The sequence below is a fragment of the Lissotriton helveticus genome, chromosome 3_1 (genome assembly GCF_964261635.1).
Source record: "Lissotriton helveticus chromosome 3_1, aLisHel1.1, whole genome shotgun sequence".
Lineage (NCBI taxonomy): Eukaryota > Metazoa > Chordata > Amphibia > Caudata > Salamandridae > Lissotriton > Lissotriton helveticus.
The window spans coordinates 971,961,656-971,988,013 of NC_136061.1; the positions used below are offsets into that span (position 1 = coordinate 971,961,656).

The 26,358-nt window shown below is 47.7% G+C and overlaps 1 protein-coding gene across 8 annotated transcripts in view; it reads left to right on the forward strand.

The window, feature by feature from the left end:
- Positions 1-26,358, forward strand: part of USP40 (ubiquitin specific peptidase 40) — a 660,245-nt gene that overhangs the window by 355,639 nt on the left and 278,248 nt on the right. For all 8 annotated transcript variants that reach the window (XM_078681394.1, XM_078681396.1, XM_078681399.1 and 5 more), the window contains exon 27: positions 17,708-17,802. In XM_078681394.1, coding sequence (XP_078537520.1) covers positions 17,708-17,802 — 95 coding nt within the window. The remainder of the gene's footprint in view (positions 1-17,707; positions 17,803-26,358) is intronic.

Below are 26,358 nucleotides of genomic sequence, written 5' to 3' on the forward strand. Positions count from 1 at the left end.
AGATACTCTAGCGGCCACTGCTCAGCCGAACTCAGTGAGGATCGACAGCATCCAGTCGCTAATCCAGAAGTTCAGACCGCAACACTCCCTTCCAGCGAGAGTGTTCATGCAGTTGATAGGCATGATGGCCTCCTGCATCTTCATAGTCCCGCACGCCAGGTTGCATATGCGTCCGCTCCAAGAATGCTTGGCACATCAGTGGACTCAGGCTCAAGGACAGTTGAAAGACCTAGTGTTGGTGACCGGTCGGGCATTCAACTCTCTGCATTGGTGGACTCCACACAACCTTTGCAAGGGCCGACCGTTCCAACAGCCTATGCCACAGATTACCCTGACGACGGACGCATCTCTCCAGGGATGGGGAGCTCATGTGCTCCACTACACGGTGCAGGGACTATGGACGACACAGCAAAAGAAGATGCACATCAACTACCTAGAACTGATGGCAATCTTCATGGCGCTCAAGTCCTTCAAAGTACATCTGTGCAACAAGGTCGTGTTGATCCGGACGGACAACATGACGGCCATGTACTACATCCAAAAACAGGGAGGTACACACTCTCCACAGTTGTCTCATCTGGCTCAGAGCATGTGGAAATGGGCCATTCAGAGGAACATCTTCCTCATGGCGGAACACCTCCCGGGCAAGGACAATCAGATGGCGGATCTGCTCAGCAGGTACAGCCACCAGATGCACGAGTGGGAGTTACATCCATCAGTACTCCGCCCGTACTTCCAGCAGTGGCGTCATCCAGAGATAGACCTGTTTGCCACAAGGGAAAACGCAAAATGCCAAAGCTTTGCCGCCAGGTTCCCTCACCCACAGTCGCAGGGCAATGCGATATGGATGAACTGGTCAGGCAAATTTGCGTACGCTTTTCCCCCAGCACCTCTCAGCCCGCTGGTGGCCAGAAAGCTAAAGCAGCACTCGATGACTCTCATCCTGGTTGCTCCAACGTGGGCTCGCCAACCATGGTACACCACGTTTCTAGAACTCTCCGTGGTACCGCATCAAAGGCTGCACCTCACACCCAGGCTCTTGACGCAGAACCATGGCGACATTCAGCATCCAGATCCGCAACAGCTCAATCTGGCGATCTGGCTCCTGAGGTCTTAGAATTTGGCTACCTTAATCTGCCTCCGGAATGCATGGATATCATCCGGGAGGCAAGAAAGCCCACTACCACAGCTTGCTATGCAGCAAAATGGAAGCGGTTTGTCGTTTACTGTACAGACCACAACATCAACCCGCTGGATGCATCCATTCCTAACATCATCTGCTATTTGTTACATCTTTACAAATGCAATCTAGCATATGCTTCCATTCGGATACACTTATCCGCCATAGCGGCTTATCTTCAAAACAGGCAGCATCTCTCTGTTTTCAGGGTGCCTGCCATTAAAGCCTTCTTGGAGTGGCTGAAGCGGGTCATCCCTCCCAGGACCCCGCCAGCTCCGGTGTGGAACCTCAATGTGGTCCTCACCAGGTTGATGGGCCCACTTTTCGAGCCTTTACATTCCTGTGAGATTCAGTTCTTGACATGGAAAGTGGCTTTTCTTGTTGCCATAACATCTCTACGGCGTGTTAGTGAGCTACAGGCGCTCACTGTGCAAGAGCCATTTATTCAAATTCACGCCAACAGGGTGGTGCTACGCACTAACCCTAAATTCCTTCCTAAGGTGGTTTCGCAGTTTCATGTAAATCAGACCATCGAACTGCCCGCATTCTTTCAGAACCCTGAGGCTGTAGCAGAAAGAATGCTCCACACTCTTGATGTCAAGAGAGCGTTGATGTACTACATTGATAGGACCAAGGACTTTAGAAAGACACAACAGCTCTTTGTTGCCTTTTCAGCCCAGCACAAAGGCAACCCAATTTCCAAAGCAGGGATAGCCAGGTGGATTGTTAAGTGCATTCAGATTTGCTATCACAAGGCTAAGCGCACTTTAACAGTACCCCCCAGAGCCCACTCCACCCGCAAGTTGGGAGCCTCCATGGCGTTCCTGGGTAATATTCCTTTGGAAGATATTTGTAGAGCAGCCACATGGTCTACACCACATACATTTACCAAACACTACTGTGTAGATGTGCACTCCAAACAGCAGGCAGCTGTAGGACAGGCTGTTCTTAAAACGCTTTTTCAGACTTCTGCGGCTGGCACAGGCGGCCACCGTTAATGGAGGGACTGCTATGTATTCTATGCTATAGATATGAATTCAGCAGCCCACATGCCTCGAACTGAATATGCTACTTACCAGTATGCATCTGTTCTTGGCATGTAGGGCTGCTGACATTCATATCGCCCGCCCTCCTCCCCGGCGCCTGTAGCGGCTGCAGACTTTCTTGCATTTACTCTTCAGCATGGCCATCGCTTACACTATTGCACTCCATCTTTGCCACAATGGCTAAAAACAATCTGAGGATGGAGTCGATGCCCATGCGCACTGTAGTCCAGGGGAGGAGCCACCTATCTCGTGATACTTCGAAGACTCTTCCAGGACAACAATGTGCAATCATCCGGACCCAACACTAGGCGGCGATCTATGCTATAGATATGAATGTCAGCAGCCCTACATGCCAAGAACAGATGCATACTGGTAAGTAGCATATTCAACTTGCAGACTCTAAATCCCTTCTGTCGCAAAGAAACTGGAGTAAAAATACAGAAAGTACTGGTATTTAGTTTAATTTAATTTAATTTAATTTAATTGTGGGTTTATATAGCGCTAGGAATCGACTCCCGGAGGAGTATCTCCACGCTTCGACCGCTGGGGAACCCGTCCTGGCTCACCCTGAGAGATGGTCCCAGATGGGTATCTCTAAGGTGCGACCAAGCATCCCCGGCGATCTGGGGGGGCCGTTGTGAAGATAAGGCAAGCTGATGCCCAGAGTTGCCGCGTGTGGTCTCTGACTAAAGTAGGCACCGAGGCGAGAATTATCGAGTCCGCTGACCCTGGTCCACGACCCTGCCGCGTCGGGAATCGAACCCTGGTCCCGGGCCGTTCTCTGCTTACGGGTCTGCCGCCTCTAACCAGTGAGCCACACTTCTCCACTAGGAATGTACCTACATTAAAATATATTATGTATATTGATAAAACAGCGTAAATGAACTGTAGAAAACATAGGAGATAAACTTATACACTTGGTTCAATAATTGAATGAGGATGTGGGAGAGACAAAGCGTAAAACAGTCTTTATGTATGTTGAACCTAAAACCAAAAGGCGGGTTGGGGGCGAGAGGAGTTGTATGTATGTACCCAGGCACATCCTCAGATGCACTGCATATTCTGCTTCTGTGCTCACTGCAACTGGACCAGGTAGTTAGATTTTCCTGTGCGAAATTAAACTATTTTCCTGTGGAAAGTGATATGATGTACTGTCCTTTGTATAAGTTGTAAATATTGCCATATTTTAGAGTTTGTAAAATCTCCTTAATTAAAGGTAAGTGATGTAGGATCTTAATCAGTGTATCTGCTCATTGACATACATGAGAAAACAGAAGTTGTCTTATAGATGGAAAGTGGGTAGAGCTAAAATGAGGTTGAGGACTTGATATGAATTAAAGCAGCATCTTTCCACAACGGATTTTGAATTTCATTGCCAAGCTAGTGTATGCAACAATAGATAAATTATTCAGTAAGCACATGTATAATAATAGTGTGTGCTTGCATGTGACAGGAGCAGTTTCTCACTCCTCTAATTTTTCTCCCATGTACACAGCATTGTGAAATGCACCTATTGCACTTCTCTCCACATGCCTGTTCTGGCTAGTATCATCTATGGCCGGGCCACACGTGTCCTCCAGCTGCTTCTCTACTTTCACTTTCTATGTTTAGGGTTGTTTGTCACTCTAAGGAAGATCTATGCTTTCTTTTAAGAATTTGCCCTATAGTACAGCCCCCTAAATGACCACTCAAACATATCTTGCACAAGACTCTAGACACACACCGGTCCTCACTTCAGCTGTCTCACCTTACGCAAAGGGGTAGTACCTTGTCTAGACAAAGCACTGACACCTTGATGAATCTTTGAATATGCACCAGCAAGCCGTTAAGACTTCAGCCACCTGTTTTGCAGTCTTAAAATGGCTAAAAAAATCTGTTGGATGCTACCTGATTGTACAAAAAAAACAGTTATTAATGCTTTGGTAACTTCAAGGCTTGATTATAGCAATGTGCTATATTTAGGGGCAAAAAAAACTACGATCAGAAGGATGCAAATGGTGCAAAATGCGGCGGCAAGAGTCTTATTCAAAATCCCTATGTCTTGCTCTACTTCTAAATACATTCGTGACCTACACTGGCTTAAAGTTGAAAATAGGATTAAGTTTAAATCCTTGTGCTTCATGCATAAAATTTCAACTGGCACTGCCCCAAAATACTTGCAGAAACTTGTCCGTCCTTACCAACCTTCTAGAACCCTTAGGTCAGCAACAGCCAAGAACTTCGTGATTCCTAAAATCAAACTGTCACGGATGGGTGGGAAATCTTTTGTTTTCCTGGGTCCGTCTCTCTGGAATGCGATGCCATATGCATTCCGTACGGAGATGAGCCACGTGAAATTTAGAAAGGCCTTAAAAACCTGGCTATTTAACATCTAATATTGCTTGGCACTAGAACGCACTTCTGAATTATCAAGCGCCGGGAAACCCTTTGGTGGGTAGCTGTTTTGCGCTATATAAATTAAATAAATAAATAAAATAAATAAACACCTGATGAAATCTCAGACACAGTTAAACAACTGTTTTCAGGTAAAATTCTAGGGCCAAGTGGTGTTATAACCACAACCATTCATGGATTTACAATAGATGGGGATGCCATCTGTCTCTCACAGGACCATGGTTATGTCGTCATCGCAGTTTTCTTAAAATTAAACCACCTATCGGATAGATGAGTGTTGTATAAACACATTTCTCTTAACAACCCTGAGGTAAAAAAAAATGAAGCAAAGTCCTAGTAAACCTCCGCCTTACGATTATTAATGAACTGGTCTATCAAGACCAAAGTGGCTTCATGCCAAATAAATCCATGCACCATAACATATGGTGGCTGTTCAACGCACTGTCCATGGGAAACAGACTGTTGAAATCCCATGCAATACTACTAATAGAATTTAACAAGCATTGGCATGGCCAATATGTCTCGCTTTTGGGACCTTATAAGTATTTAGTTAGGCAGCACAATATCCTTGGTGCAACAACATCAACTGTTGCATGGTCCCAAAGGCGAGACCTATTGGCTATGCCAATGTTTGTAATTTTTTGTTCTTGGGGGAAACCGGGCTAGTGCCAGGAGGGTAAAGGGTGAGTGGCAGGAAGGTGAGGAGTGAATGTCAAGTGGGACACGGGTGACTGTCTGGACGATGGGGGTGAATGGTGAGTGCCAGAGAGGTGAGGAGTGAGTGCCAGGGAGATGAGACATAGGAGTCAAGAGGGTCAAGGGTGAGTGCCAGGGAGGGGAATGGTGAGTGCAGAGAAGGGGGAAGTATGAGTGCCAGGGGTGAGGGGTAGCTGCCAGGCCAGGTGGGTGAAGTCTAGTGCCACGGAGGTGAAGGTTGAGTGCCAGGTCATGGGGATGAAGGATGAGTGCCAGAGAGATGAAGGTGAGTCCTCAGACCTTGGTCCAAGGATCTCACTGTCCCCATCAGCTTCCCAGCAGCTTAGCGGAGCTCTGCTCCGCCTCGTGCCCAGCCAGCCCTCATGCGCAGGGTTCGAGCCTGCCTGCCCTCTGTTCTTGCTACTTGCTTCTGTTCTGGGTTATTCTTTTATTCTAACTCACCTTTCTGCCACTGTACTTTTCTTTTTCTCTCTAATTTCCCTTCTACTCCCCCTCATATTTTCCCGCTGTTATCACCGCTTCCCTTGATTTTGCCAGGTAGGTAGCTCCCCCCCCCACCCGCTGCAGCTCCACCAGCACCTGTGCCCTGCACCCTTGGTTGGTTTCCTGCCTATCCCTGGGCGTTTTCCCTCCCCCCATGCCCACTGCTCTCTTTCCTGCCGCTGCTGCCCCTGTGGCCCGACCCCCCCACGACCATTCGCTAGCTCCCACCTCCCAGCTGCTCCTCCCTCCCAGCTCCCCTTAGATGGCGGCAGCTGCGCGGCCGCGCCGACACCTGCACCACGCCCAGCGCCAGAACCCCTGGTTCCCGCGAACGCCACGACACCAGACTCCACTATGACGCCAGCAGCCTTCCTGCACTCAACGCCGGTCGAAACCACACCTGCTTCCAGGCCACCCCGAAACAGACCCACAGACCCTTCTCCAGCCGCACCTGCAGCTTCACCTGTGACAGAACCACCAAACCTCCAATGACTGGACCCAACCACCTTCGCTGCGTACTCCTCAACACCTGCTCTGCACGCAAACACACCGTCGAGCTCTGGGATCTGCTCGACACCTCCGCCCCAGACGTGGCCTTCCTGACCGAGACCTGGTGGAACGACTCCTCGGCGCCCGACATCGCCATAGCCATCCCGGACAGCTACAAGATCACCCGCAGGGATCGCACCAACGGAACCGGAGGAGGAATAGCCATCGTCCACAAGTCCACCCTCACGCAGACGACACCCTCAACACCGCCGAACACCTGCACTTCCGGATCCACATGACCCCAACACCACCCTCAGAGGAACACTCATCTACAGACCCCCCAGACCACGGGATCAGTTCAGCGACTCCATCGCCGACCTCGCCAGCACCCACGCACTTGCCTCCACAGACTAGATCCTCCTTGGGGACCTGAACTTCCACCTCGAGAACAACAACAAAGCCAACTCCGCCACCCTGATTGACAACCTCACCAACTTCGGCCTCAAACAACTCATCACCGCACCCACCCACGCCGCCGGCCACAGGCTGGACCCCGTCTTCTCCACAGGCACCAACGTTGCCTTCAACCACACCACCGAACTCCACTGGACTGACCACTGCTACATTCATTTCACCTTCAAGAAACCAACCACGCACCACCGCACCCAACAGCTGCCTCGCCGCTGCTGGAGCAAAGTCACCGAAGACCGCCTGACCACCACCCTTGCCCAGAACCCACCCACCGACCCCACCAACACAGACGCCACAGCCCGCAACTTCAGACAGTGGATCGACGACTGCGCCAACACCCTCTACTGGACCACGTCCTTCCTCTCCGGCAGAACCCAGAGCGTCCGCCTCCCACCCTTCCGATCCGAACCCACCGACATCATATGCGGCGTACCCCAGGGCTCATCCCTCAGCCCAACGCTGTTCAACATCTACATGGCCCCCCTCGCACAAGTGGCCCGCCATCACAACCTCAACATCATCTCCTACACCGGCGACACCCAGCTCATCCTCTCCCTCACCAAGGACCCACACACCGCCAAAACCAACCTCCACGAGGGAATGAAGGCCGTCGCTGTCTAGATGAGGAGCAACCGTCTGAAGCTGAACTCGGACAAGACGGAGGTACTCATCCACGGACCCACCCCCTCAGCCTGGGACGACTCCTGGTGGCCGACCACACTGGGAACAGCACCAACACCCACCGACCATGCACGCAACCTAGGATTCATCCTCGACTCCTCCCTCTCCATGGCTAAGCAGGTCAACCCCGTCTCCTCCTTCTGCTACAACACCCTCCGCATGCTCTGCAGGATCTACAAGTTTATCCCGACCGAAACAAGAAAAACGGTGACACAGACCCTCATAAGCAGCAGACTGGACTACAGCAACGCACTCTACGCAGGAATCCCAGCCAAACACCTACGACTACTACAACGCATCCAAAACACCTCCGCCCGACTGATCGTCAACGTCCCCTGCCACAGCCACATCACCCCCCACCTGAAAGACCTACACTGGCTCCCCGTCAACAAGAGGATCACCTTCAAGCTCCTCACCCAGGCACACAAATCACTCCACAACGCCGGAGCAGCCTACCTTAACAGCAGACTCAGCTTCTACACTCCCACCCGCCAGCTCCGCTCCGCCAGCCTCGCCGCTGTCCCCCACATCCAACAAACGACCTCCGGCGGCAGATCCTTCTCCTAACTCGCCGCCAAGACCTGGAACACCCTCCCTACCCACATACGGCAGACCCAAGACCTACTCGCCTTCAGAAGACTCCTCAAGACCTGGCTCTTCAAGCAATGGCAGCAACCCCCCCACCCTCAGCACCTTGAGACCACTCACGGGTAAGGAGCGCGCTCTACAAGTACTCTGATTGATTGATTGAAGGTTGAGTGCCATGAAGGTGAAGCGTAAGAGTCAGGAGGGTCAAGGGTGAGTGCAGGGAGGGGAAGGGTGAGTGCAAGGGGTGAAGGGTGGCTGCCAGGCCAGGGGAATGAAGGGCTCGTACCATGGAGGTGAAGGGTGAGTACCAAGGGGGCGAGTAGTGAATGCCAGGGGGGACATGGGTGAGTGTCAGGGAGGTGACAGTTGAGTGTCACACAGAGTTAATGCTGAGTACCAGAGAGGGAGAAGGGTGAGTGCCAGGTGCGAGGAGTGACTGCCAGGCCTGAGGGGTGAAGGGTGAGTGGCAGGGAGGTGAAGAGTAAGTGACAGACTGCAAACAGTAGTGAGCTGGGGTCTAGAAGGAGGTGCAGAGATCATCACCCGGTGTGTGCCAGGCTGGGACGCACCAGTGCCAGGCCAGACTTGGGTGGATGCAAGAACCTCTGAAAGGCGGGCGCCAAGTCACTCGTTACCTTAGTACAGGAGTGGGGTGCGCAGGAGAGAGTAGCATCTTCAAACAAGAAACTATTCAAAATCCTGAAAACTCCACTTTATGGTCTTGCAACCTTATGTGGAAAATAATTAGCAAATGAATGGGCTTCCGTAGAGGACTTGCAGCTTGTTACAGCAACTTATAGAGATAAAAGTTGGCCTTGCAAATAAGCCAAAGCTAACACAATTTGAATTAGTAACGGTAAGATTCGCAATGAACTAGAGACAAGTTAAACAATCACCCCAGAACTGAACAGAGTATACAATAATAATAAAAATGGGGGCAATATTGGTCTCCTATTCACAGCTGACAGCCAAAAAACAGGGTTTTGTGGAGGACTCGGATTCTGGTAGAATCAGAATTTTTAAGAGAGTCCATTTTTCATAAAACCTTTTGTTGCGGTTGTGTGTGTGGTTGTGGGTGTGGGTGGTGTGGTGTGTGTGGCTGTTTGTGGTGTGTGTGGTTTTGTGTGTGGGTGTGGTTGTTTGTGTGTGGTTGTTTGTGCGTGTGTGGTTGTGTGTTTTTGTGTGTGGTTTGTGAGGTGTGGGTGTGGTTGGATGTGTGTGGGTGGTTGTGGTTGTGTGTGCGTGTGGTTGTGTGTGTGTGGTTGTGGTTGTGTGTGTGTGTGGTTGTGTGTGTGGTTGTGTGTGTGGTTGGGTGTGGTTGTGGTTGTGTGTGGTTGTGGTTTTGTGTGGTTGTGTGTGTGTGGTTTGTGTGGTTGTGTGAGGTTTGTATGGTTGTGGTTGTGTGTGGTTGTGTGGCTGTGGTGTGTGTGTGGTTGTGTGGGTGCGGTTGTGATTGTGTGTGTTTGTGTGTATGGTGTGTGTGGTTGTGTGTGTGGTTGGGCGTGGTTGTGTGTGGTTGTGGTTGGGGTTTTGTGTGGTTGTGGGTGTGTGTGTGTGGTTTTGTGTCTGGTGTGTGTGTGTTGTGTGTGTGTGGTTGGGCATGTTGTTGTGTGTGGTTAGGTGTGGTTGTGTGTGGGGGTATGTGGTTGTGATTGTGTGTGCGTGTGGTTGTATGTGTGTGGTTATGTTTTTGTGTGTGGTTGTGCGGGGGTGTGTGTGGTTGTGTGTGTGCCTAGGTGTGTTTGTGGTTGTGTGTGTAGTTGTGTGTGTGGTTGTGGGTGTTTGTGTGTGTGGTTGTGGGTGTTTGTGTGTGTGGTAGGTGTGTGCAGCTGTGTGTGTGGTTTTGTATATGTGGTTGTGTGTATGGTTGTGGGTGTGTGGTTGTGTGAGGTTGTGTGTGTGGTTGTGTGTGTGTAGTTGTGTAGTTGGACGTGGCTGTGTGTGTGTGTGTGTGGTTGGGTGTGTGGTTGTGGTTTTGTGTGGTTGTGTGTGTGGTTTGTGTGGTTGCGGTTGTGTGTGTGGTTGTGTGTGTGGTTGTGGTTGTGTGTGTGTGTGGTTGTGTGTGTGCGGTTGTGGTTGTGTGTGTATGGTGTGTGTGGTTGTGTGTGTGGTGTGTGGTTGTGTGTGTGTGGTTGTGTATGTGGTTGGGCATGTGGTTGGGCATGTGGTTGTGTCTGTGGTTCGGCGTGGTTGTGTGTGTGTGGTTGTGGTTTTGTGTGGTTCGGCGTGGTTGTGTTTGTGGTTGTGTGTCTGGTGTGTGTGTGTTGTGTGTGGTTGTGTGTGTGTAGTTGGGCATGTGGTTGTGTGTGTGGTTGGGCATGTGGTTGGGCGTGGTTGTGTGTGTGGTTGGGGGTGTGGTTGGGGTTTTGTGTGGTTGTGTGTGGTGTGTGTGTGTGGTTGTGGGTGTGGTTGTGGGTGTGGTTGGGCGTGGTTGTGTGTGTGGTGGGGTTTTGTGTGTGTGGTTGTGTGTCTGGTGTGTGTGGGTGTGTGTGGGTGGTTGTGTGCGTGTGTTTGTGTGCTTGTGTGTGTGCTTGTGTGTGTGTTTGGTTTTGTGTGTGTGTGTGGTTGGGCATGTGGTTGTGTGTGGTGGGCGTGGCTGTGTGTGTGGTTGGTTGTGGTTGTGGGTGTGGTTGGGGTTTTGTGTGGTGTGTGTGTGTGGTTGTGTGTGTGCGCGGTTGGGCTTGTGGTTGGGTGTGTGGTTGGGCGTGGTTGTGGGTGTGGTGGGGTTTTGTGTGGATGTGGTTGTGTGTGTTGGGGTGTGGTAGTGTGTGTGTGTGGTGGTTGTGTGTGTGTGGTTGTGGGTGAGTGTGGTTGATGTGTGTGTAGTTGTGGGTGTGGTTGTGTGTGGTTGGTTGTGTGTGTAGTTGTGTGTGGTTGTGGGTGTGTAGTTGTGTGAGTAGTTGTGGGCGTGTGGTTATGTGGTTGGGTGTGGTGGTGTGTGGGTGTGTGGTTGTGTGTGTGTGTGGTGGGTGTGATTGATTGTGTTTTTAGTTGTGTGTGTGGTTGTGGTTATGTGTGTGGTTGGTTGTGTGTGCAGTTGTGTGTGTGTGTGGTTGGTTTTGTGTGTAGTTGTGGGTGTGTGTGGTTGTGTGGTGTATGCGTGTTTGTGTGTGGGGGTGTGGGGGTGTGTGTCTGTGTGTTGTGTGTGGTGGTGTGTGTTTGGTTGTGTGTGTGGTTGTGGTTGTGTGTGTGATTTTGTGTGGTTGTGTGTGGTTGAGTGTGTGGTTGAGTGTGTGGTTGTGTGTGTGTGTGGTGTGTGTGTGGTTGAGTGTGTGGTTGTGTGGATGTGTGGTGGGTGGGTGTGGTGTGTGATTGTGTGGGTGTGGTTGTGTGTTTGGGTGTGGTTGTGTGTGTGGTTGGTTGTGTGGGTGTGGTTGTGTGTGTAGTTGTGTGTAGTTGGTTGTGTGTATAGTTGTGTGTGTAGTGTGTGTGTAGTGTGTTGTGTGTGGTGGTGTGTGTTTGGTTGTGTGTGGTTGAGTGCGTGGTTGTGTGTGTGGTTTTGTGTGGTTGTGGTTGTGTGCATGGTTGTGTGTGGTTTTGTGTGGTTGTGTGTGTGTGGTTGAGTGCGTGGTTGTGTGTGGGTGGGTTCTGTGTGTGGTTGTGGTGTGTGTGTGGTTATGTGTGTGTGTTTTGTATGTGGTTGGGCATGTGGTTGGGCATGTGGTTGCGTGTGGTTGGGCGTGGTTGTGTGTGTGGTTGGGCATGGTTGTGGTTGTGTGTCGGGTTTTTTGTGGTTGTGTGGTTGTGTGTCTGGTGTGTGTGTGGTTGGGTGTGGTTGTGGTGGGGTTTTGTGTGGTTGTGGTTGGGTTTTGTGTGGTTGTGTGTGTGATTGTGTGTGTGGTTGTGTGTGTGGTTGGGCATGTGGTTGTGTGTTTGTGTGTGGTGTGTGTGGTTGGGGTGTTGTGTGGTTGTGTGTGTGGTTGTTTGGTGTGTGTGGGCGGCTGTGTGTGTGGTTGTGGTTGTGTGTCTGGTGTGTGTGTGGTTGTGTGTGTGTTTGTGTGCGTATGTTGTGTGCGTATGTTGTGTGCGTATGTTGTGTGTGTGGTTGTGTGTGTGGTTGAGTGTGTGGATGTGTGTGTGGTGTGCGTGGTTGTGTGGTTGTGGGTGGGTGTGGGTGTGGTTGTGTGTGATTGTGTGGGTGTGGTTGTGTGTTTGGGTGTGGTTGTGTGTGTGGTTGTGTGTGTGGTTGTGTGTGTAGTTGTGTGTAGTTGGTTGTGTGTATAGTTGTGTGAGTAGTTGTGTGTGTGGTTGTGTGGTGTGTGTGTGGTTGTGTGTGTGTGGTGGTGTGTGTTTGGTTGTGTGTTTGGTTGAGTGCGTGGTTGTGTGTGTGGTTTTGTGTGGTTGTGTTTGTGTGGTTGTGGTTGTGTGCGTGGTTGTGTGTGTGTGTGGTTTTGTGTGGTTGTGTGTGTGTTGAGTGCGTGGTTGTGTGTGGGTGGGTGGGTTGTGTGTGTGGTTGTGGTGTGTGTGTGGTTATGTGTGTGTTTTGTGTGTGGTTGTGTGTTGTTGGGCGTGGTTGTGTGTGGTTGGGAATGGTTGTGGTTGTGTGTGGTTGGGGTTTTTGTGGTTGTGTGTCTGGTGTGTCTGGTGTGTGTGTGTGTGGTTGGTTATGGTTGGGTGTGTGGTTGGGTGTGGTTGTGATGGGTTTTGTGTGGTTATGGTTGGGTTTTGTGTGGTTGTGTGTGGTTGGGCATGTGGTTGTGTGTTTGTGTGTGGTGTGTGTGGTTGGGGTGTTGTGTGGTTGTGTGTGGTTGTTTGTCTGGTGTGTGTGGGCGGCTGTGTGTGTGTTGTGGTTGTGTGTGTGGTTGTGTGTGTGTGTGTGTGATGTGCGTATGTTGTGTGTGTGGTTGTATTTGGTTGTGTGTGTGTGGTTGGGCATGTGGTGTGTGTGATGGGCGTGGTTATGTGTGGTTGTGTGTGTGGTTATGGGTGTGGTTGTGGGTGTGGTTGTGTGTGTGGTTGTGTGTCTGCTGTGTGTGTGTGTCTGGTGTGTGTGGTTATGGTTGGGTGTGTGGTTGGGCGTAGTTGTGGGTGTGGTGGGGTTTTGTGTGGATGTGGTTGTGTGTGTGGGTGTGTGATTGTGTGTGGTTGTGGTTGTGTGTGTGGTTGTGTGGGTGCGGTTGTGTGTGTTGTGGGTGGGTGTAGTTGGTTGTGTGTGTAGTGTGTGTGGGTGTGGGTGTGGTTGTGTGTTTGGGTGTGGTTGTGTGGTTGGTTGTGTGTGTAGTTGTGTGTATGGTTGTGTGGTGTGTGTGTGTGTGGTTGGGTGTGTGGTTGTGTAGTTTGTTGCGTTTGTAGTTGTGGGTGTGTGTAGTTGTGGGTGTGTGTGTGTAGTTGTGTGTGTGTAGTTGTGGGTGTGTGTGTGGTGGTGTGTGGTTGTGTGTGTGTCTGGTTGTGTGTGTGTGGTTGAGTGAGTGGTGGTGTGTGGTTTTGTGTTGTGGTTGTGTATTTGTGTGTGTGGTTGAGTGCGTGGTTGTGTGTGTGGGTGTGGTTGTGTGTGTGTTTGTGTGTGTGGTTGTGTGTGTGGTTGTGTGTGTGGTTGGGCATGTGGTTGTCTGTGGTTGGGCGTGGTTGTGTGTGGTTGCGCGTGGTTGTGTGTGTGGTGTGTGTGTGGTTGTGTGGTTGTGGGTGTGGTTGTGTGGTTGTGATTTGTGTGTGTGGTTGGGCATGTGATTGGGCATGGTCTTGTGTGTGGTTGTGGTTGGGGTTTTGTGTGGTTGTGGTTTGTGTGTGTGGTGTGTGGTTGTGTGTGTGGTTGAGTGTGTGGTTTGTGGGTGTGTGTGTGGTTTTGTGTGGTTGTGGGCATGGTTTTGTGTGGTTGTGTGTGTGGTTGTTGGTGTGGTTGTTGTGTGTGTGGTTATGGGTGTTGTTTGTATGGTTGTGTGTGTGGTTGTGTGTGTGTGCGTACTGTAATCCATGCAAGTTGCGTGTTGGGAGCAATTAAATTAGGCCCGATTCCAATTTGTATAGTTGGTAGGCATTGACGAGCAGAGTAAATACGTGGCCGTGCACGGAAGAGACTACAAAGTTTGAGACCAATAAGTTTGTTCATAAGACTAATAATAATAAGACTATTTTGATGCCACTCGAAAAAGTTTGCACACTGTGGTAATTTACATTTGGATTCAAACGAAAGTGAAAGTGATCGGACGGAGGCAGAGGGGGAAGCACTGGGAATAAAAACATTCCAATTTGTATAGTTGGTAGACATTGACGAGCAGAGTAAATACGTGGTCGTGCACGGAAAGACTACAAAGTTTGAGACCAATAAGTTTATTCATAAGTCGACTTATAATAATAAGACTATTTTGATGCAACTCGAAAAAGTTTGCACACCATGGTAATTTACATTTGGATTCAAACGAAAGTGAAAGTGATCGGACGGAGGTGGGGGGCAAAGCACGGAAAATAAAATCAAGCAACTTAATGACCTGTGACGGAGGAGATAGATGGCGGCATCGTGCGTGCACGCTCGCGTGAACACAAGCGTGTAGCACGCCAGTAGCACTTTGAAAACCCACCTACTAAATGTCTCGGCCAGGCTATCGCAAGCGCTGGATCGGGCGGGACCTAAAAAGGCCTTTAGTAACTACACCTGAGACTACCTAGTCCTACATCTCACTAATATGGGCTTCAACCTAACCTTTATTTATTTTGTTTCCCTGCTGTTTAAAAAAACCATTGTGTGGGTGAGTAAGCGAGGAGACCTTTCATATTCTTTCACCATAAGGCAGGGCACCTATCAGGGAAATCCATTCTCACCATTGTTACTCACTCTGGCAATCGGACCCTTCATCCAGATGCCCAGATAAGCCACACAGCTGGCAGTCCTTTGCGCGTCACAACCCACAGAGGGAAAAGTGTCCTTATAGGTTGGTAATCTCTTGACACACCTGTGAAATCCCCTTGACTCGGGACCACTGGTCATACAAATCCTTGATCAGTTTGACACCCACTCTGTGCTCTGGGCCCACTGGACCAGATGTAAATTATTCCCTCTTAATGTCACTACTAATGTGATTGCCTGGACTGAGCAGGGGGAATTCAGATAAACATGACTGGTTCAAGTATCCGGGTTTTCAAGAGCAAACAAGGAGTCCGTATGGTCTGAAAATATACTTCCTATACTAGGCACCCTTCAATGTTCCTCCCTTCCACTATCACTGGTAGGTTGGGTGGCATTGGTCAAATGGATGTTCCTTTCCAAAGTGCTATATGTTTGGCAAAATTATATTTTTTGACTTCCCTCCTGTTTTCTGAAGAGTCCTTGATGAGATTTTTCATCTTGCAGAATGGGGTCCCGAGAGTGCCAATGAAGGGCTGAGAATGGCAGACGTAACCTCATAGACTTAAAATGTCACTGCTAGGGACGATAGCCCCCTCTGGCCAGATGAAGTCATTTGAGTAACTTTTTAGAGAAATGTTGATTAATGCACTCACAAGTCTCTCATTGCCTTGAGCTCAAATAAGTGTTAAAAAAAAGCTCCCTAGGAAACCACTGGTCTATTGGATGTACAAGACCATCCTTCTAAACTAAGAGGAGAAGACTCAGTGTACAGTGATTATCAATGCAAAATCTTTTTATTAATACAAAATCGTTCAAAAAAGACCATCATTCAATCTGTTTTACTATTTGGGTAAATACTTGTAGAACATTAACATCACATTAATAAACAGCATTTATAATGATGATAAAAGTTTTCCAAATATCTTATACAGTAAGCAAAGCTGTATGTCCTCTATAAATGGTCTGTGTGGGAAAATATGGCAAATCAATGATAAAGTTAAATGTACATAAATTTGTAAAGCTCAAACAAGCCATTAATCACAATTTGCCACATTGGAAGAGGCGTCTGCCTTAAAACCTTTGGAAGCCAAAATGTCAGCAATGTGAAAGATTTCTAGAATCTATAGATTCCTTTTTATGCACACCCAGGACACATTTTATAACTGAGACCGGCATGAGAGGTGGATTTGGGCCCCTTTCAGGAGGAAGAGCGGGCATTTGCATTCATGGTGCTGACATAGTGATTTCCACCAGATATAAGCTAGATACCTGCATAGGATCTAGTTCACCTCAACTTGTTTATGGCATAAGTATAGGTGTCCACTTCAACTTGGCCTTGTGTGCCTGACTGAACAGGGCAACCTCCTCCATGCATTTGCCCCTTATGGAACGGCATTGTTCAAACATTCCAGGGGGTTCCAGGCCACCAACCTGACTTCACTCAAAACTTAGTTCTACTGAACATTCTATAGCATGAGGGATACATGCAGTCTCGTGTGGCTCTACTAAGTCTGGTGATGATATTGGCAAAAAGGGACATTGTACAAAACTGGAGTAAAATTGTTTCCCACAGTATCATCAAATGGAAGTCTGGGCTCAAGACCTGCCACAGACTATATGGTGCACCCGGCCTCAGTATCGGGGACAGGGAAGGAGAGATTCAGATTGACACACCCATAAAAGATGCAGGTCTGGGTTACTGACCTTTCGATGGTACATAGTAACCAATCCAGAGACTGCTGGGAGAGGGATGCAGGAAATCATGTACTGAAAATATGTGCTTAATTGATTAATTGACTATAGAATAGTGAAGATCCTTTAGTTTACAGTTATGTATTGCTCTTGTAAAGGTTTTATGTTCACTTACATGCCAATAAAATGATTTTAACAAACAAAATAATAAAGTAGCTAATTAGTGTGCAAGTGCACTGGTGGTTCTGGGGCACTGGTGGTAAACAACAGTTCCCAACCCACACAAATATTTATGGCCTGCTTAGTGCGCAGGAAAAGGGTGGACATTGAGACTATGGCTTAAAGTTTAGAAGTTTAATTAGTGGTTATAGATCCAAGTACTTTTTTGTGCTTTTTGTAAATAGTCTCTCCTGATTTAAGTTTCATCTGCTAACTTCTCCTGCAAATATGATAGAAACCTACTATTATGGAAGATGTGGGACTAAGAGTTTGCCTTCCTTACTTTGTCTTAACTCTGTCATATTATAGGTTAGGCTGTATTGATAGATTATCATTGCACATTAGTATGCTTTGATCATCTTAACAATGCTGATAATAATTCTAATTCTCGACACAGCACAGCTAGTTAGCATATGGCCATGCTATTGTGTTACCTAAGCTTTGTACCATAGGTAAAGTAAAAATGTCAGATTTGAAGATAAGACAATTTAACCTAAAAATCGATCTTAGAAAGGTGAATCTTTGACTCACACTTGAATGGCCCTGGATCATTTGTGCATGCGTTTTGCTTTGTCCTTGGGTGCTGTTCATTTTGCTCATGTACATGACATGCACCTTTTCTCTGCGAGCTTGGTGTTATATAGGTTATTTCTTACTGTATACCTTGTCTGTGCAAGCATATGCTGTATGTACACAATTCATGTATTTCTCATCTGTCAGAGCTTTAACCTAGTGTTGGTGTAAAAAGACATTTCCCACTTCTCGAAGACCCTTTCCATTTTCATGCGTGCCTTGTATGTGCATTTTGCAAGTGCAAGTGCCTCTTCTCTGTTCCTTGCTGCCGGGCCATTTCTTACTCCATAGTACACAGCGAGTGATTATTTTCTGTTTATGCTTGTGTTGCTCCTTTGAATGGTCTTGCTTTGTCCTTTTTACCACTCTTCGTATGGCACACCTGTTTTGCAGATGCCCCAGGTTTGGAACACACCGACATGGAGCTGAGCTATGGAGGTGATCTTGAAATTCCGCTTGAGAGTTCGTTGGAAGATCTGAAAACACATGTGAGTGTGAGACTTTTGCACAGCGCCAAAGGTTTATCTGTGTATAATTCCTGTGCAGTACAGATCACCAAATGTTTCTCTGTCCAAGTCACTCTTGCGCTTCCAGACCCTCGCCTCATAAATAATATGGAGAAGTGTGGCTCAATGGGTGGAGAAGTGTGGCTCAATGATTAGAGCGGCAGACCCTGATGCAGAGGTCTAGCCCGGGACCAGGGTTCAATTTCCCGCCTCGGCGGGTCTTGGGCTAAAAAATTCCACGGACCTGATAATTCTCGCCTCGGTGCCTATTCCAATCATGGAGTCCCACTCTGCAACTCAGGGCAATAGCTTCCTTAATCTCCACAACGGCCCCCACAACGCTAAAGATGCCTGGCCTCCACCTTGGGGGTGCCCAGGAGTGGACACCTCACAGGGAAAGCCAGGATGGGTTCCACAGCGGTATTCGTACAAGCGCCGAGAGACCCCTAGGGGTGATTTGTGCACTATACAAGTATCCCCCCCCACCCCCACACACACACACACACAATATGAGATTGTAACAAAAGGCTATAGTTCAGTAATGAAAAAAATTTCAATGTGCCCATTCAACGGTTGCCTCTTTCTTAATAGATCTCTTACCATTATATATTTATATATCCCTATGAACAATTTTTCTCAACAAATTAAGATTACAAAACAGTAGCTACGTACATGGAAAAATATTTATTTTAAGATAGCCAAAGCTATATCACTTTTGTAACAATTTGAGTAGAAATATTCAATGGATAAACAGTCTTAACTCTAGAAAATATGAGTTATTGCTTCAATAGTTGAATGAGGATGTGGAAGAAGAAAGAAGGAAACAAACTCATTTCTTTATACAATCCACTGAAAACGTAGTCTGCTCATGTGTCAAGCAAAAACTCAGATCCAAGTAGATCTCAATCTATAATCTCAATGAGGTTGTGACGGAGAGCAAGTATCAAGACTGGGACAAGGTTGAGACAAACGTGGTTTATTTCTGTTATATACACGTCTCTTATATGCTGCTATAGTTCAGAGTTCAAGCACATAGGATAATCCGTCTTATCCTGGGTCTTATGGTGTCGTTCTTGTTGCTTCTTAATCCTTCCCACTCAATAAGGGGAGGGCGTGTAAAACAGTCCCTAGGACAAGAAGAGAAGCATAAGGAAGACATAAGTATGCAATACAGGCTTTATCAATTGGGAAAGGGTGTGTGGGGATCACCAGTGCTCTATGGGTCATCTGTGCAAAAATGTGCTCTTGCAGGGGAAATATCCGGGTAGAGGACTGACTGAGTAGAGCCCTATTCGTCGGCCCTCTCTCTCCTCCCAACCCACCCCACAACGTGTTTGCGTACCTGGTTTAGCCATGCTCAACCAGGACCGTGGCTGGGCTCAGCACCGGGACGTTGGCCTCCTGGCACTCCTGGAACTTTCCTCTGTTCCAGACTCCGCGATGGCTTCCCCGGGTCAGTTGTTGGCATCTCTCTGTTCCCTCTCGAGGTCCCGATGAACGACTCTTGTCTGCGTCTTCCGGGGTTTTGAATGACACTCTCTCGTGACAGCGTCTCTTTGATTGGCTCAGGGAAAATGATGTCACGTTACTTTTTCTTGAGTAAGTTGATGTGGTAGGTTTGTATGCGGGATGGTTTTATTCGCACTTTGTAACTAGTTCTCCCAACGGTGCCCACTACCTCGTAAGAACCCAATCATTCTGACTTGAATTTACTTGTAGAAGAGGGTAGTAACACTAGGACCCAATCGCCTAGGTCTAGCTTTCTCCATTTCTTCCCTTTGTCATAGAAAAACTTTTGTCTTTCTTGTTTTTTTTCGAGGGGCAAGTATGCATGGTTCCGTAGCTTCTCTATCCTGGTTTTGAGGTTCTGTGTATATTCAAGAATCTCCCTGGCCTCATCACCCTCATCTCTTTCCCAGGCATCTTTGATTATTTCAAAAAGAGACCTTGGTTGTCTCCCATATAGCATTTCAAAAGAAGAGTAACCCAGGCTACTCTGTACCTGACTGTGAATCATGTATAGTGCTAGAGGCAGAAGTTGGTCCCACTCTTTTCCTTCATTGGTAATCATCTTTTTAAGTATCAGTTTTATGGTCCCATTGTACTGCTCCACTGACCCATCGGTTTGTGGATGGTAGACTAGCGTCTTAATGTGACTGAGGGTTAGTATTTTACACACACCTTTCATCAGCCGGGAGACAAATGGAGTGCCCTGATCGGTCAATATTTCCCTCTGGAACCCTACCCTCGCAAAGAGTTCAATCAGCCTGTCCGCTATATTCTGAGTGGTGGGTGCTCTCAGCAGTAAGGCTTCCGGGTACCTGGTAGAATAGTCAACAATCACTAAAGCATATTGATGTCCACTTCTTGTTTTCGGCAGGGGTCCTGATGAGGTTTATGCCTACCCTTTCGAAAGGTTTTTCAATTACCAGCATGGGTTGCAAGGGAACAGGAGAAGGACTGGAGGGGGTTTTCCTCTGGCAAACGTCACATTCGCGACAATGCGTTATGTCGCCATACACACCTGGCCAGTAGAAATGTTGTAAGACATTTTGGGTGTTTTTTTCTGTGCCGACGTGACCGGCGGTAAGATGTGTGTGAGAAAAAAACAGTATCTGATTTCTAAAGGTTAAGGGGACCAGTAATTGTGGAGGTTCCTCACTAGATCCCATTCAATATAACAAGTCATTGGATATGACAAAATGGGTGTATGTGTGTGGTTGGGCGGTGTTCTTATTTCTTGCATTTTGCCAGGCGTTTTGAAGGGTAGGGTCTTTCATCTGAGCAAACTTGAAGCTCCTGTCAACGAGCCAGGGCTCTGGAGTGATAAGGGCTGGGAGTGGTTTTACACCTGGTGGGTCCCTAACCCCTTTCTCTGAGTACGCGTGAATGGTGGAAGGAAACATCCCAGATTGTCTGTCCCGATAATTAGTATCTCCGGGAGTTCAGCGAGCGCGCCCACCCTGATCTTGTAGGGGATTTCTCCATCGTATGTGAGCTCTATTATGGCTACCGGATAGGGTTTCACGCCCCCATGGACACATCTAATGTGCACCAAAGCCTCAGGTACGAGTTGTGAGGGAAGTATTAAGTCTTCAGAATGACGGATTGCCTACACCCCGGGTCAAGCAAGGCTTTGACCGACCGCCCATTCACTTACATAAAACGCACTTCCAAGTTTAGCAGTGTACATAATGGATCTCGGGGTATAACCGACCCTCATGGGCTCTTCGGTGGGTTTCTTTCAGGGACATGCTCTGGCTATATGCCCCCAAATTCAAAACATTGTGGTCCTCTAAACAATGGGGGGTCTGGTCTTTGTGGTCGAGATTTTAGGGAGTCTGCTAAGAGCTTGGTGTGTTTCTTTTCGTACTTCCCAGTCATGGGTCGGCTCGATCATTCGGGTTCCGATAGGGCCATACGTGATTGGCCTGGGAGAAAGTAGTGGCCATTGCAACTGCCTCTGCTGTGGTAAGGTGGGTGTGTTGGCGCTGCCACCTCTGGGTGTTGTATGGCAAAGCCTCTAGTTATTGTTCGAGGTAGAGACGGCCCATTATTTATCTTTTGTGCTTTCTGCCGGTCTTAACCACTATTCTGCTGCTGCCTTCAGCCGGAAGAATAATGTCTTGGGGTTTTCTCCGGGGTTTCCCTTTTCTTTTCAGAACCGTACCCTATATGCCTCAGCATCCAGTCCTGTGATCCAGGATAATGTCTTTGATCGCGGCATATGGGGTATCTCCATTGGGGTTGGCCACTTGGTAGGCTGCCTGTGCCTTCCCTGTCAACAGTGGTGCCAGAAAAAAAGGCCACTTTTCCACTGACCACCTACATGATCTTTCCGCTCTCTCGAAATTGAGAAGAAAGGCATCTGAATCCTCTCCCACTATGTACTTTTGTAAGGAGATGCCCATGGGTCCTTGGGTATTGATTCTGGTGTCTGGAGCCCGTGAGGGACTCGGTTCGGCAATCAGCTTCTGCAGGCCATCAATTTGGACGGCAATGGTGTCTTTGAAGATGTCTCTATCGGCCTGGGCCGAGGTCATCTGCCACTCCACCGCCCATCCTAATTTTTCTTGCCCCATTATCAGATGTTGAATAAACACGTCCATTATTTCAGTGCTAATGGACTGGCTTCCCGCATTCTCCACAAACTGTGATGTAGAGCAAGGATCGAGGCTGGGACAAGGTTGAGACAAACGTGGTTTATTTCATATATATACACATCTCTTATATGCAGCCAGAGTTCAGAGTTCAAGCACATAGGATAATCCGTCTTAACCTGGGTCTTCTGGTGTCGTCCTTGTTGCTTCTTAATCCTTCCCACTCAATCAGGGGAGAGGGGGGTAAAACAGTCCCTTGGACAAGAAGAGAAGTATAAGGAAGACGTGAGTATGCGATACAGAATTTATCAATTGAGAAAAGGGTGTGATCACCAGTTCTGTACGAGTCACCTGTGCAAAAATGTGCTTGTGCAGGGGAAATCTCAGGGGTAGAAGACAGACTGAGTAGAGCCCTATTTGTCAGCCCTTTCTCTCCTCCCAACCCACCCCGCAACACGTTTGCGTACCTGGTTTAGCCACGCTCATCCAGGAGGGTGGCTGGGCGCAGCACCGGGACGTTGGCCTCCTGGAACTTTCCTCTGTTCCGGCCTCCGCGATGACTTCCCCGGATCGGCTGCTGGTGTCTCTCTGTTCCCTCTTGAGGTCCAGATGAACGACTCTTCTCGGCGTTTTCCGGGGTCTTGAATGACACTTCCTCGCGTCCGCTTCTCTTTGATTGGTTCAGGGAAAATGACGGCACGAGGATGGAAGGTATCTTCAAAAGCTGTGTTCCAGTTAAAGGGACCGCGAGTAGTAAAGGTGAAATCGTCCTCTTCTATCGTCTCTGGCATAGAAACCCACTCACCCTGCTGCGGAGAGAGGAAAGGATTGGGTTCAGAGGGGGCAGTCCACCATTCCTCCGCCAGTGCATTGTCTACATTATCTTTTCTTGGGGAAACAAGATCGTGACAGAGGTATAGACGTTCAGCATAATTCAAAAAACAAGGATGAACATCTCAATCTAGCTAGGAGTTTGAGCTCTCTGCAGATATAGGCCCAAAAGCTTCTGATGCTGGTACCATCTCTTTATTAAGAAGGGCAAGATTTTCACATCTAAGTAAATGTCTTACACATGCTGTTCAACCATGAAGTTCTCTACACTGGCTTTGGTATCATTTTCTCTTTGTTGAGAGCTTCCTACTGTTGGATTTTAATTGATAGTGATAAACATTAGGATATTCCTATCCAGTTATGCGGTTTGTTGAACACTTTTACCCAGTGGTCGAAGTGGGGGGAAAAAAAGTAGGGGAACAGTGGGCGGAGATCAAAGGATGGGAATAACCCGTGGATTGGGTAAGAGAGCAGAGTCAGAGGTGTGGCAGAAAGAGAAAAATATCCTAATTTTTAGTATTTGTTTCCCATTTCACTAACCGGTTGCAGCATATTACCTTATTTAATTTAACTAATTGATACACGTTTAATATGAGTTATTGACATTAAAATACATTCACAAAGTGGGATACATTTCCTATCACAGAATATCCCAAATATCCTAAAAAGTGGAATCGCAAGCCATTTGTCTCCCAGCCACAGAGTTTCTGTCATCGGCACTTCTCCCTTTTTCCACAGGAGCAGTTCAAACATCAATTGGCAAAATATTTTAGTTTGCAAATGTTTTCCACATAATTATCTCTCTGCCATATTTGCCACATAAAACATAATCTGCTGCATAATCTGACAATTTTAACTAATAAATTGTTTATAACTCAAACCAATCAAAAGTTATTAAAAACTGACCTGTGCTGCTGTGAAGTGGAGGGCCCTTTGCAAAGGTTGACTGGTTACCTTTCTCACTGCTGCAGTTGTATGTTCCACTGGTACTAATAAGTAAAAATCTTTGCAGAGACTGTTAGCATATGTAAAAATAATAAAGTATCAGAAAATGTACAGCACCAATAATACCAGCGTAGGGTGTCAAAGCACTTTACATCACATATATTACACAGAGACAATCAATCATACGTGTGTAAATCACTGTATAGGAAATGTTACATAAGGCAAAGGATTACAAGGTGTGGAAGTCACATGACAACCATACTAGTAGGCAGCATAGTTTTATAGTGATTGGTCTGGAGAAACACAAACTCAGAACTTAAAACGTAATACCATGGTTGGGGTTTCTCTTTAATAATCAGAATTTATTTCCCACTAAATGAACCCTTTTTTTGCAACATTAGGATAATCAAAGACTGTGAAAAGAAACAGAATGCTCTAATTTATACCTTGCAGTTTGCATTCAGCTCTTACATGAGAGTTAATAGCTCACTGTTCTATGTTAGGATTTTAATTAACTGCAAGTGACAATATGTCTCTCTGACAAAAGCAGTAACCAACTGACCTATTTACATTATGTGCACTTTGTGATCTGCATGGTACATATTCTTAGCAGCAGGCACATTAACCCTTTGTGCTTTCCATTAGAAAAAACACCATCTCTCTCTACTAAGAACATTAATCACCGGAGTTATCATGACATTTTTATTGTTGCCGAAAATTGTTGGAGGCCAGGAAGGAGGTAGCAAGTGCTTTTAAAACCACATTATACTTACATACTCGACGCCCCCACCTGAAGTCCGCGCCAGGCGCAGTCCGTGTAGGTAAAAATGGTGGGGCCGGGTAAGGGGGGATTTCGAGGGACAATGTGGAGGGGAAATTATTTATTTATTTAATTTCTCTGCTGCATCGTCCCTCGAAATCCCCCCCTTACCCGGCCCCTCTGCCCCACCACTGTTACCTGCACGGACCACGGCTGGTCAGCGCCTGGTGCAGTCGCACTGCCGTAAGAGCCACCCTGCTCAAGGGTCCTGTGACAGTCACTGTCACTCTATGGTGTGCTACTTCATAGGCCTGCCTGCAAGACTGGAGGTGAACTTCAGAATGAATTATAGCGGACAGGCCTTCAAGGTTAACTCACACTTGCCATTGCTAGGTTCCACCTGCTGTGCTAAGACACCAGGGCTTTTAAGATCTTGCAGGCCTTCTAAGGTCTAGCATGGGAATGTGCTCGCTTAGGGGGAGTGGTCTGGTTGACTGGTCATGAAGGCTGAACCTGGTTCCCCAGTTCCATATTCAGCAGTGCTGACCATAGTGCCACATCCTCTCCCCCACTGAACACCATACTGCCCCACTGAGACAAATTTGCATTGCACTGACCCGCTATAAAAACCTGGATGTGACTGAATTCAAATTAAACTCTAGGCAAGAGCAATATGCGGCCTAAAAAAACAAGCATTTACAATGGAACGGTCTCGCCTTTGCAAAAGTTAGAGCTGTTGGCATTGTAAATGACATTTTTTTCTCTGTGTTGTTTTTAAAAACAGATAAATAAATGGCATTGCCATTTACAATGACAATAGCTTAATCTCTCGCAAATGTGAGTAGTGAATAGCTTTAGTAGAGTTAGTAGTAGATAGAGCAAGTAGTATAGTGATTTGAGAGTAGTAGAGAGTGAGTACTAGAGAATGAGTAGTAGAGTAGTAGAGAGTAGTGGTGAGTAGAGTAGTAGTGCGAGTAGTATAGAGTTTGTAGAGTTGTACATAGTGAGTAGTAGATAGTAGAGAGTGATTAGTAGAGTGTGAGTAGAGTAGAGAGTAGTAGAAAGTGAGTAGTAGAGTAAGTAGTAGAGAGTGAATAGTAGAGTGAGTAATAGTGAGTAGTAGAGTGGAGGGTGGAGTTGGAGGGTGGACGGAGGAGTTGGAGGGTGGAGTTTGAGTTGGAGGGTGGAGTTTGAGTTGGAGGGTGGAGTTTGAGTTGGAGGGTGGAGTTTGAGTTGGAGGGTGGAGTTTGAGTTGGAGGGTGGAGTTTGAGGTGGAGGGTGGACTTGGAGTTGGAGGGTGGAGTTGGTGGGTGGAGTTGGAGGGTGGATTTTGAGTTGGAGGGTGGAGTTGGAGGGTGGAGTTGGAGGGTGGAGTTGGAGGGTGGAGTTGGAGGGTGGAGTTGGAGGGTTGAGTTGGAGGGTTGAGTTGGAGGGTTGAGTTGGAGGGTGGAGTTGGAGGGTGGAGTTGGAGGGTGGAGTTGGAGGGTGGAGTTGGAGGGTGGAGTTGGAGGGTGGAGTTGGAGGGTGGATTTTGAGTTGGAGGGTGGATTTTGAGTTGGAGGGTGGAGTTTGACTTGGAGGGTGGAGTTTGACTTGGAGGGTGGAGTTTGAGTTGGAGGGTGGAGTTTGAGTTGGAGGGTGGAGTTTGAGTTGGAGGGTGGAGTTTGAGTTGGAAGGTCAGATAATATGTTACCAGCTTGGCCTTAGGAACTCGAACCATCACTCTCCACTGTAAATTAGCCAGAAACATTGGTTTCAACTAAGACAATAACTCTGTTCGTGCGCATAAGACGTTTGGTGGTAAAGAGAGATGGCTTAGTAGTAGTCTTAGAATACTTTTTGGCAGCAGTGGGAGTACATTATAAATCGTGTCTTAATGTGCTCTGCAGCATGCACTAGTAT